The sequence below is a fragment of the Dendrobates tinctorius genome, unplaced genomic scaffold, assembly GCF_039654945.1.
Source record: "Dendrobates tinctorius isolate UK_male_01 unplaced genomic scaffold, ASM3965494v1 ptg000102l, whole genome shotgun sequence".
In the NCBI taxonomy this organism is placed as follows: Eukaryota; Metazoa; Chordata; class Amphibia; order Anura; family Dendrobatidae; genus Dendrobates; species Dendrobates tinctorius.
In genome coordinates, this window is record NW_027361770.1 from 113942 (window position 1) to 126855 (window position 12914).

At 40.4% G+C, this 12914-nt stretch overlaps 1 protein-coding gene across 1 annotated transcript in view; it reads left to right on the forward strand.

Moving 5' to 3' along the window:
• Nucleotides 1–12422, forward strand: part of ERP44 (endoplasmic reticulum protein 44) — a 97130-nt gene extending 84708 nt beyond the window's left edge. Inside the window, exon 6 of the mRNA XM_073587664.1 lies at nt 12031–12422. Coding sequence (XP_073443765.1) covers nt 12031–12135 — 105 coding nt within the window. The 3' untranslated portion in view covers nt 12136–12422. The remainder of the gene's footprint in view (nt 1–12030) is intronic.
• Nucleotides 12423–12914: the final 492 nt, after the last annotated feature.

Sequence of the window (12914 nt, forward strand, 5' to 3'; positions counted from 1 at the left end):
TCAGGTGGTCTTAAACACCTTTACTCCCAAGGGTGGTTTGCACGTTAATGACCGGGCCAATTTATAAAATTCTGACAACTGTCCCTTTATGTCATGAGGTAATAACTCTGGAATGCTTCCATGGATCCTGGTGATTCTGACATTATTTTTCTTGTATTAAGAACACATGAGACATGCACAAAAAATGAACAGGTCAGTTTGAAACTGTTCACACCACCCAAAGACTAAGGCACAGAAAAAACACACAGTATGACAAGCGTGCATGAATACTCTGTTGTAAAATATATGTAACAGTGAGCAGCAAGTGTCTCATGTGTTCTTAATCCATTAATTTCTTGCTTATGCAAGCTTTTGGAGATCCCCACCTCTCTCCTGTGGGACATGCACATAAGTAGCCATTTTGCCCAGTGTACCCATACCGTGCAGCGCCTTTCTGAATCCTGCTCATGTAGGTATTGTTCACATAATCAGGTTTTAAATACATTAGTTGGGACTGCTCCGTGAAGGGTTACCGTAACGTGGTGGAGTGGCTTGGTATAAATGTTTTGTAAAAAACGTCTGAGTATTCATGCACGTTTGTCATACTGTGTGTTTTTTCTGTGTCTTATTATTTTTCTTGTGACATATTGTACTTCATGTTAGTGGTAAAATCTCATTCATATACAGTGCCTTGCGAAAGTATTCGGCCCCCTGGAACTTTTCAACCTTTTCCCACATATCATGCTTCAAACATAAAGATGCCAAATGTAAATTTTTGGTAAAGAATCAACAAGTGGGACATAATTGTGAAGTTGACCGAAATTTATTGGTTATTTTAAATTTTTGTGGAAAGTCAAAAACTGAAAAGTGGGGCATGCAATATTATTTTGCCCCTTTACTTTCAGTGCAGCAAACTCATTCCAGAAGTTCATTGTGGATCTCTGAATGATCCAATGTTGTCCTAAATGACTAATGAAGATAAATATAATCCACCTGTGTGTAATCAAAGTCTCCGTATAAATGCATCTGCTCTGTGATAGTCTCAGGGTTCTGTTTGAAACACAGAGAGCATCATGAAGACCAAGGAACACAACAGGCAGGTCCGTGATACTGTTGTGGAGAATTTGAAAGCTGGATTTGGATACAAAATGATTTCCAAAACTTTAAACATCCCAAGGAGCACTGTGCAAGCAATCATATTGAAATGGAAGGAATGTCATACCACTGAAAATCTACCAAGACCCGGCCGTCCCTCCCTCTAAACTTTCATCTTAAACAAGGAGAAGACTGATCAGAGATGCAGCCAAGAGGCCCATGATCACTCTGAATGAACTGCAGAGATCTACAGCTGAGGTGGGACAGTCTGTCCATAGAGCAACAATCAGTCGTACACTGCACAAATCTGGCCTTTATGGAAGAGTGGCAAGAAGAAAGCATTTTCTCAAAGATATCCATAAAAAGTGTTGTTTAAAGTTTGCAACCAAACATGTGGAAGAAGGTGCTCTGGTCAGATGAAACCAAAATCGAACTTTTTGGCAACAATGTCAAAGATATGTTTGGCGTAAAGGCAACACAGCTCATCACCCTGAACACACCATCCCCACTGTCAAACATGGTGGTGGCAGCATCATGGTTTGGGCCTGCTTTTCTTCAGTAGGGACAGGGAAGGAGATGGTTAAAATTGATGGGAAGATGGATAGAGCCAAATACAGGACCATTCTTGAAGAAAACCTGTTGGAGTATGCAAAAGACCTGAGACGGGTACGGAGATTTGTCTTCCAACAAACCAATGATCCCAAACATAAAGCAAAATCTACAATGGAATGGTTCACAAATAAACCTATCCAGGTGTTAGAATAGCCAAGTCAAAGTCCAGACCTGAATTCAATCGAGAATCTGTGGAAAGAGCTGAAAACTGCTGTTCACAAACGATCTCCATCAAACCTCATTGATCTCGAGCTGTTTGCCAAGGAAGAATGGGCAAGAATTTCAGTCTCTCGATGTACAAAACTGATAAAGACATACCCCAAGTGACTTACAGCTGTAATCACAGCAAAAGGTGGCGCAACAAAGTAATAAGTTAAAGGGAATGAATAATATTGAACGCCCCACTTCAGTTTTTGAATTTCCGCAAAAATTTAAAACAACCAATAAATTTCGTTCAACTTCACAATTGTGTCCCACTTGTTGTTGAATATTCACCAAAAATTTAGATTTGGTATCTTAATGTTTGAAGCATGATATGTGGGAAAAGGTTGAAAAGTTCCAGGGGGCCAAATACTTTCGCAAGGCACTGTAACTTGCGTTTATTTGTGAAAAAAACAAATTTGGCGAAAATTTTGAAAATTTCGCAATTTTCCAACTTTGAATTTTTATGCCCTTAAATCAGAGATATGGCACACACAAAACTTAAGTAACATTTCCCACATGTTTACTTTACATCAGCACAATCTTGGAACAAAATTTTTTTTTTTATTAAGTTATAAGGGTTAAAAGTTGACCAACGATTTCTCAATCTTACAACACAATTTTTTTTTTTTTTTTTAGGGACCATATCATATTTAAAGTCACTTTGAGGGGTCTATATGATAGAAAATACCCAAAAGTGACACCATTCTAAAAACTGCACCCCTGCCTGTACTCAAAAGCACATTCAATACGTTTTTTAACCCTTCAGGTGCTTCACTGGAATTTTTTGAATGTTTAAAAAAAATGAATATGTAACTTTTTTTCACAAAAAAATTTACTTCAGGTCCAATTTTTTTTTTTATTTTACCAAGGGTAACAGGAAAAATTGAAATGCAAAAACTTATTATGCAATTTGTCCTGAGTACACTGATACTTGATATGTGGGGAGGGAACCACTGTTTCGGCGCATGGCAGAGCTCGGATGGAAATGAGCGCCGATTTACTTTTTCAACCCAATTTGGCTGGAATTCAGATCGGATGCCGTGTCACGTTTGGAGAGTCCCTGATGTGCCTAAACAGTGGAAACCCCCCACAAGTGGCTTCACAGAAGCTTATAACGTACAGCCGTACAATTAAAAAATCATATTTTTTTCCGCAAAGATGATCTTTTCATCCCCAATTTTTATTTTCCCAAGGGAAACAGGACCCCAAAAGTTATTGTGCAATTTGTTCTGAGTAAGCTGATACCCCATATGTGGGGGTTAACCAGTATTTGGGCGCATGGCAGAGCTTGGAAGGGAAGCAGCGCCATTTGACTTTTTTGGCTGGAATTGAGATTGGACGCCATGTCGCATTTGGAGAGCCCCTGATGTGCTTAACCCCTTACCTACAATTGACGTAATATTCCGTCCATGTGACCATGGACCTAATTACCATGGACGGAATATTACGTCATCGCGATCAGCGGCGCCCACGTGGTGAGCGCCGCTGATCGCGGCCGAGTGTCAGCTAATTATCATAGCTGACACCCGACACGTTAACCCCTTGCACACCGCGATCAAACGCGATCGCGGTGTACCGGGGGTTAAAGGGAAGCATCGGCAGGGAGGGGGCTCCCTCCGTGCTTCCCTGAGCCCCCCACGGCAGCGCAATGTGCAGCGCTGCTGCGGGGGGCTCTTTCCCTACAGGCCCCCGGATCCAAGATGGCGACGGGGGCCTGCAGGGAGCTGACTTCCTCACTGCCTGCAAAGCGCAGGCATGAGGAAGTCTGCAGCAGTGCCTGTGACAGATCGCTGATCTGTCACAGTGATCTGTGATGTGACAGATCAGCGATCTGTCACAGGACAGTGATGTCCCACCTGGGACAAGGTAATAAAGTAAAAAAAAAAAAAAAAAAAAAAGTGTTAAAAATAATTAAAAAAAAATCGCTAAATAAATCAGTAAAAAAAAAAAAATATTCCCCAATAAATCCATTTTCTCAAAATAAAAAAACCCAAAAACAATAAAAGTACACATATTTGGTATCGCCGCGTCCGTAATGACCTGCCCTATAAAACTGTCCCATTAGTTAACCCCTTTAGCGAACCCCTTAAAAAATAAAAATAAAAAACGAAGCAAAAAATAATGATTTATTATCATACCACCGAACAAAAAGTGCAATAACGCGCGATCAAAAAGACGCATATAAATATGCATGGTACCGCTGAAAACGTCATCTTGTCCCGCAAAAAACGATCCACCATACAGCATCATCCGCAAAAAATAAAAAAAAGTTATAGCTCGCAGAATAAAGCGATACAAAAATAATTATTTTTTATATAAAATAGTTTTCATTGCAAAAAAACGACAAAACATAAAAAAACGACCTAAATGAGGTATCGCTGTAACCGTACTGACCCGAAGAATAAAACCGCTTTATCAATTTTACCGCACGCGGAACGGTGTAAACGCACCCCCCCAAAAGAAATTCATGAAACGCTGGTTTTTGTTCATTCTGCGTCCCAAAAAATCGGAATAAAAAGCGATCAAAAAATGTCACGTGCCCGAAAATGGTACCAATAAAAACGTCAACTCGTCCCGCAAAAAATAAGACCTCACATGACTCGGTGGGTCAAAATACGGAAAAATTATAGCTCACAATATGTGGTGATGCAAAAACTATTTTTACAATAAAAAGCGTCTTTTAGCGTGCGACAGCCGCCAAACATAAAAACCGCCATAAATCGTAAATCAAACCCCCCGTTATCACCCCCTTAGTTAGGGAAAAATAATAAAACTAAAAGAAAATGTATTTATTTCCATTTTCCCGCTAGGGTTAGGGTTAGGGCTAGGGTTAGGGCTAGGGTTAGGGCTAGGGCTCAGATTAGGGTTAGGGGTGTGTTGAGGTTCGGGTTGGAGTTATAATTGGGGGTTTCCACTGTTTGGGCACATCAGGTGCTCTCCAAAGGCAACATGGCGTCTGATCTCAATTCCAGCCAATTCTGCGTTGAAAAAGTCAAATGGTGCTCCTTCCCTTCCAAGCTCTGCCATGTGCCCAAACAGTGTTTTACCCCCACATGTAGGGTATCAGCCTACTCAGGACAAATTACAAAACAACTTTTGGGGTCCAATTTCTCCTGTTACCCTTAGGAAAATAAAAAATTGGGGGCAAAAATATAATTTTGCGGAAAAAAATGTTTTTTTTTATTTTCACGCCCAGGCGTTATAAACTTCTGTGAAGCACTTGGGGGTTCAAAGTGCTCTCCACACATCTAGATAAGCTCCGTGGGGGGTCTAGTTTCCAAAATGGGGTCACTTGTGGGGAGTTTCAATAGTTTAGGTACATTAGGGGCTCTCCAAACGCATATGACACCCGCATACCAATCCATCAAAGTCTGCATTCCAAAACGTCACTACTTCCCTTCCGAGCCCCGACGTGTGCCCATACAGTAGTTTTCTCCCACATATGAGGTATCAGCGTACTCAGGACAAATTGGACAACAACTTTTGGGGTCCAATTTCTTCTGTTACCCTTGGGAAAATAAAAAATGGGGACTAAAAGATGATGTTTGTTGAAAAAATACGATATTTTTATTTTCACGCCCGGTCGTTATAAACTTCTGTGAAGCACTGGGGGGTTCAAAGTGCTCACCACACATCTAGATAAGTTCATTAGGGGGTCTAGTTTCCAAAATGGGGTCACTTGTGGGGGGTTTCCACGGTTTAGGTACATCAGGGGCTCTCCAAACGCAACATGACACCCGCAGACCATTCCATCAAAGTCTGCATTCCAAAACGTCACTACTTCCCTTCCGAGCCCCGACGTGTGCCCATACAGTAGTTTTCTCCCACATATGAGGTATCAGCGTACTCAGGACAAATTGGACAACAACTTTTGGGGTCCAATTTCTCCTGTTACCCTTGGGAAAATAAAAAAATGGGGACTAAAAGATCATGTTTGTGGAAAAAATACGATTTTTTTATTTTCACGCCCGGACGTTATAAACTTCAGTGAAGCACTGGGGGGTTCAAAGTGCTCACCACACATCTAGATAAGTTCCTTGGGGGGTCTAGTTTCCAAAATGGTGTCATTTGTGGGGGTTTCTACTGTTTTGGTACATCAGGGGCTTTCCTAACGCGACATGGTGTCCGATCTCAATTCCAGCCAAAAACGTCAAATGGCGCTGCTTCCCTTCCGAGCTCTGCCATACGCCCAAATAGTGGTTTACCCCCACATGTGGGGTATCAGCGTACTCAGGATAAATTGCACAATATCTTTTAGGGTCCTGTTACTTTTGGAAAAATAAGAATTGAGGGTGAAAAGATCATTTTTGTGGAAAAAATATGATTTTTTAATTGTACTGCTGTACGTTATAAACTTCTGTGAAGCCCTTGGGGGTTCAAAGTTCTCACCACACATCTAGATAAGTTCCTTGGGGGGTCTAGATTCCAAAATGGTGTCATTTGTGGGGGGTTTCCACTGTTTTGGTACATCAGGGGTTTTCCAATCGAGACATGGTGTCCGATCTCAATTCTAGCCAAAAACGTCAAATGGCGCTGCTTCCCTTCCGAGCTCTGCTATGCGCCCAAATAGTCATTTACACCCACATTTGGGGTATCAGCGTACTCAGGACAAATTGCACAATAACTTTTAGGGTCCTGTTACCCTTGGAAAAATAAAAATTGGGGGTGAAAAGATCATTTTTGTGGAAAAAATATGATTTTTTAATTGTACCGCTGTACGTTATAAACTTCTGTGAAGCCCTTGTGGGTTCAAAGTTCTCACCACATATCTAGATAAGTTCCTTGGGGGGTCTAGTTTCCAAAATGGGGTCACTTGGGGGGGTTTCCACTGTTTAGGTACATCAGGGGCTCGCCAAACGTGACATGGCGTCCGATCTGAATTCCAGCCAATTTTGCATTGAAAAAGTCAAACGGCGCTCCTTCCATTCTGAGCTCTGCCATGCGCCGAAACAGTGGTTCCCCCCCACATATCAGGTATCAGCATACTCAGGACAAATTGCACAATAAGTCTTGCAGTCCAATTTCTCCTGTTACTCTTGGTAAAATAAAGAAAATTGAACCTGAAGTATTTTTTTGTGAAAAAAAGTTAAATGTTCATTTTTTTTTAATATTCAAAAAATTCCTGTGACGCACCTAAAGGGTTAATAAACTTCTTGAATGTGGTTTTAAGCACCTTAAGGGGTGCAGTTTTTTAGAATGGTGTCACTTTTGGGTATTTTCTATCATATAGACCCCTCAAAGTGGCTTCAAATGTGAAGTGGTCCCTAAAAATAAAATGGTGTTGCAAAAATGAGAAATCGCTGGTCAATTTTTAACCCTTATAACTTCCTAACAAAAAAAAATTTTGGTTCCAAAACTGTGCTGATGTAAAGTAAACATGTGGGAAATGTTATGTATTAAGTTTTTTGTGTGCCGTATCGCTGTGATTTAAGGGCATAAAAATTCAAAGTTGGAAAATTGCGAAATTTTCGCCAAATTTCCGTTTTTTTCACAAATAAACGCAAGTTATTTGAATGCAATTTTACCACTAACATGAAGTACAATATGTCACGAGAAAACAATGTCAGAATCACCAGGATCCATGAAAGCGTTCCAGAGTTATGACCTCATAAAGGGACAGTGGTCAGAATTGTAAAAATTGGCCCGGTAGTTAACGTGCAAACCACCCTTGGTAGTGAAGGGGTTAAACAGTGGAAACCCCAACAAATGACACCATTTTGGAAACTAGACCCCCCAAGGAACTTAGTTAGGTCCATATATATTTGGACAGAGACAACATTTTTCTTATTTTGGTTCTAGACATTACCACAATGACTTTTAAACAAAACAATTCAGATGCAGTTGAAGTTCAGACTTTCAGCTTTCATTTGAGGCTATCCACATTAAAATTGGATGAAGGGTTTAAGAGTTTCAGCTCCTTAACATATGCCACCCTATTTTTAAAGGAACCAAAAGTAATTGGACAATTGACTCCAAGGCTATTTCATGGACAGGTGTGGGCAATCCCTTCATTATGACATTCTCAATTAAGCAGATAAAAGGCCTGGAGTTGATTTGAGGTGTGGTGCTTGCATTTGGAAGGTTTTGCTGTGAAGGAAACATGGCGGTCAAAGGAGCTCTCCGTGCAGGTGAAACAAGCCATCCTTAAGCTGCAAAAACAGAAAACCCATCCGAGAAATTGCTACAACATTAGGAATGGCAAAATCAACAGTTTGGTACATCCTGAGAAAGAAAGAAAGCACTGTTATACTCATCAATGCAAAAAGACCTGGGTGCCCACGGAAGACAACAGTGGTGGATGATCGCAGAATAATCTCCATGGTGAAGAGAAACCCCTTCACAACAGCCAACCAAGTGAACAGCACTCCAGGAGGTAGGCATATCAATATCCAAATCTACCATAAAGAGAAGACTGCATGAAAGTAAATACACAGAGGGTTCACTGCACGGTGCAAGCCACTCATAAGCATCAATAATCAAAAGGCTAGACTGGACTTTGCTAAAAAAAAATCTAAAAAAGCCAGCACAGTTCTGGAAGAACATTCTTTGGACAGATGAAACAAAGATCAACCTCTACCAGAATGATGGAAAGAGGAAAGTATGACAAAGGCGTGGTACAGCTCATGATCCAAAGCATACCACATCATCTGTAAAACACGGCGGAGGCAGTGTGATGGCTTGGGCATGCATGGCTGCCAGTGGCACTGGGTCACTAGTGTTTATTGATGATGTGACACAGGACAGAAGCAGCTGAATGAATTCTGAGGTATTCAGAGCCATACTGTATGCTCAGATCCAGCCAAATGCAGCCAAACTGATTGGTCGTCGTTTCATACTACAGATGGATAATGACCCAAAACATAAAGCCAAAGCAACCCAGGAGTTTAGTAAAGCAAAGAAGTGGAATATTCTTGAATGGCCAAGTCAGTCACCTGATCTCAACTCAATTGAGCATGCATTTCACTTGTTAAAGACTAAACTTCAGACAGAGAGGCCCACAAGCAAACAGCAACTGAAAACCACCACAGTGAAGGCCTGGCAGAGGATCAAAAAGGAGGAAACAGCGTCTGGTGATGTCCATGAGTTCAAGCCTTCAGGCAGTCATTGCCAACAAAGGGTTTTCAACCAAGTACTAGAAATTAACATTTTATTTACAATTATTTTATCTGTCCAATTACTTTTGGTCCCTTTAAAAACAGGGTGGCACATGTTAAGGAGCTGAAACTCCTAAACCCTTCATCCAATTTTAATGTGTATACCCTCCAATGAAAGCTGAAAGTCTGAACTTCAACTGCATCTGAATTGTTTTGTTTAAAATTGATTGTGGTAATGTCTAGAACCAAAATTAGAAAAATGTCTGTCCAAATATATATGGACCTAACTGTATCTAGATGTGTGGTGATCACTTTAAACCCCCAAGTGCTTCACAGAAGTTTATAACGCCCAGGCGTGAAAATAAAAAAAATCATATTTTTTCCACAAACATGATCTTTTAGTCCCCAATTTTTTTATTTTCCCAAGGGTATCAGGAAAAATTGGACCTCAAAAGTTGTGCAATATGTCCAGAGTATTCTGATACCCCATATGTGGGGGTAAACCACTGTTTGGGCGCATGGCAGAGCTTGGAAGGGAAGGAGTACCGTTTGACTTTTTCAACGCAGAATTGGCTGGAATTGAGATCAGACACCATGTTGCGTTTGGAGAGCCCCTGATGTGCCCAAACAGTGGAAACCCCCCCAATTCAAACTCTAACCCTAACCCCAACACACCCCTGACCCTAATCTCAGCCCTAACCGTAGCGCTAATTCTAATATATCCATTTTTTTTTTATTTTATTTTTCCCTAACTAAAGGGGGTGATAAAGGGGGGTTTGATTTACTATTTATAGCGGGTTTTTATGTTTGGCAGCTGTCACGCTAAAAGATGCTTTTTATTGTAAAAATAGTTTTTGCATCACCACATTTTGAGAGCTATAATTTTTCTGATTTTGACCCACAGAGTCATGTCAGGTCTTACTTTTTGTGGGACGAGTTGACGTTTTCATTGTTACCTTTTCCGGCACGTGACATTTTTTGATCGCTTTTTATTCCGATTTTTGGGACGCAGAATGAACAAAAAACGAAATTTCATGAATTTCTTTTGGTGGGGGGGGCGTTTACACCGTTCCAAGTGTGGTAAAATTGATAAAGCGGTTTTATTCTTCCGGTCAGTACGATTACAGCGATACCTCATTTATGTCATTTTTTTGTGTTTTGGCGTTTATACAATAAAAACAATTTTACTTAAAAAAAAAAATAATAATTTTTGCATTGCTTTATTCTGTGAGCTAAATTTTTTTTATATTTTCGCTGATGATGCTGTATGGCAGCTCGTTTTTTGTGGGACAAGATGATGTTTTCAGCGGTACCATGGTTATTTATATCGGTCTTTTTGTTTGGCGGTATGATGATAAAGCATTGTTTTTTGCTTTGTTTTTTATTTATTTTTTAAGGGGTTCGCTAAAGGGGTTAACTAGTGGGACAGGCTTATAGGGCGGGTCGTTACTGGCGCGGCGATGCTAAATATGTGTATTTTTGTTAGTTTTTTCTCATTTATTTAGGCATTTTTTCATTAATTATTTTTACACATGTTTTTTTATCATCTTATATTGTCACCCCCCCCGGGGACAATATAATAGAGTGTCAGATCGCTGATCTGACACTTTGCACAGCAATGTGTCAGATCAGCAATCTGGCAGGCGCTGGCCAAGGTTCCTCAGTGCCTCAGGTCTCAGCAGGCACTGAGGAAGCCGCTTCCCTGCAGGCCCCGCGGCCATATTGGATCTGGGGACCTGCGAGGAGGAGACCCTCGGAGCAGCGCATACATCGCGCTGCTCTGGGGGTCTTAGGGAGGCATGCGTGATTCTTTCCTGTGCCCCCAGTACACTGCGATCATGTTCGATCGCAGTGTGCCAGAGGTTAATAGTGCCGATGACGTAAAAGCTAACCAGTCAAAAAGGCCTGGTTATCTCTTCCCAACTAAGTTTTAAAGATTGACACACCCAGTTTTTGGACAAGTATGTTTCTAATAATGCTTGATCCAATGAAGAAGTGGTGATGTCACTAATCTAAGGTAGAGCCTTGTTTGGCAGAAGAGGTTAATATGGTGTTACATTTTACCTGGTTCTCTTGAACCCTAAGAGCACATTGTGAGACGGTGCATGATTAGCCTCCTACTCCCAACAGCAGCGTGTACGACAGGATGCTAGGCTGACCACAACTACTGGGGCTACATCCTTTATTCATGCAGTATTGCAATCGATGCTCTTTAGCAGGCAGATAAGAAGTGCCCATGCTTATGTGATCTTGCAATATTGAACTCCCTCACTGCCTCAGAAGCTTTGATGTTTCATGGGCCATGTAATGTCATACACCGTACTTGTCTCTTGCTGTAGTCCATTCAGCACACTGAATTACACTGACTTTTGTAATCAGTGGCAAGAGAATAAAAATCTGAGTGTGGTCGTGGAATAGGCAGTGGGGTACAATGACATCACAGCAATGTATCTCCGAAGCATAAGTTGTGTGTCAGTGTGAGGGAGATGCAGATAATTGTATGGTTGGCACTTCTGCCTCCTACACTACCAGGCCCAAAGCTACAAATGATCAGACTGAGATATGATAGGTGTAGGTTTATTTCTGTGGAGCCTGTGTATGTACAAAAACTCAAAGACATCCATTTTTGGTTAAGCGAGTTTTTTTTTCCTTTTTTTTTAAACTGTATCACAGATGAAAAGTACCAGTCCAAGTCTATGGGTCCATGAAAGTCACGGACAGCAAACTAATGGGATCATTGTTCTGTCTGTGATTTAACATTGCAAAGGATAGGACAAGCTTTGTAATTTATTTATCCATACATTAAAAAAACACTGATGGTAAAAACTGATACACAGGCCAAAATATTGACTCGCTTGTCATTTTCATTTTGTATGTGAATAAACACTGACCTCTGAGCAAGGGCTTTATACAGGCGAGCTTAAAAAGACGTGCACTATTGGATTTTGGAGCAGACAGCACACTGACCCATGTTATTTAATGTCACTATGCTAATTTAGCTGTTAATTCGTTTATCAATGTATTTCTCTTGTTTTTTTTGTTTTAGCAAACTCAAGACTTTGCAAGTAATCCTCCTGAGAGTTCTTTCCAAAAATTAGCACCAAGTGAGTATAGGTACACTATACTGAAAAGGGATCGTGATGAGCTGTAGTACATTAAAAAAAGCCGTGGAAGCCTTAATGTTTGATCAAGCCTATATTTTCATAATTGTATTTTTTATTTGGGATAAACAAACAATATTGGATTATTTTTATTTGCTCCCACTTTTTGTAAATATGTCTGTGTTTGCTGGTTTCTTTCTGTACAGACTTTTAAATTGAAAATATGAAAATTAAAATCTATGAAACCAATGATCCTTTTTAGAACTACAAAGTTGTCATTACATTTGCATAAGTTGTTAAATTGCACTTCCCCATTAAATTGAAGTTTTGGATGTTTCTTGTGAAGTCTGTGTCTTTATTTTAAGAACACCAGATTCAGCAATTTGAGAATGTACGATGTAACCGAACAGGGAAGGTTATCTTTTTCTTTTAAATAGAACATAACTTGTTTTCATACACTATTTTTATAGGTAGAGTGGGATGGGGCTCCTTCTCTCACCCCTTTTGACAGCAATTAAATTAAATTGCAGGGAACCCATGGCTGTCATTGTACCTGGCAGTCAAACTAGAACACCTTGGCCTGCCAAGTACGATTTTATATACAAATGAACATTTTATCCTGGATCTGCATGAACAAGCCAAACAGATCTATTAGTACATTCATACAGCCATTTTATTTAATTCTTGGTTATGAGAACTCGTGAACGCATCTGCTACACTTTCTACGTGTATTTCTCAGAAAGGCACTTCTATATAAGAAAACTGAAACCTGTCACCATTGCCCAATGAGTATGAGAGACACTGAAAATGAGTGGAGATGTGATGGTTT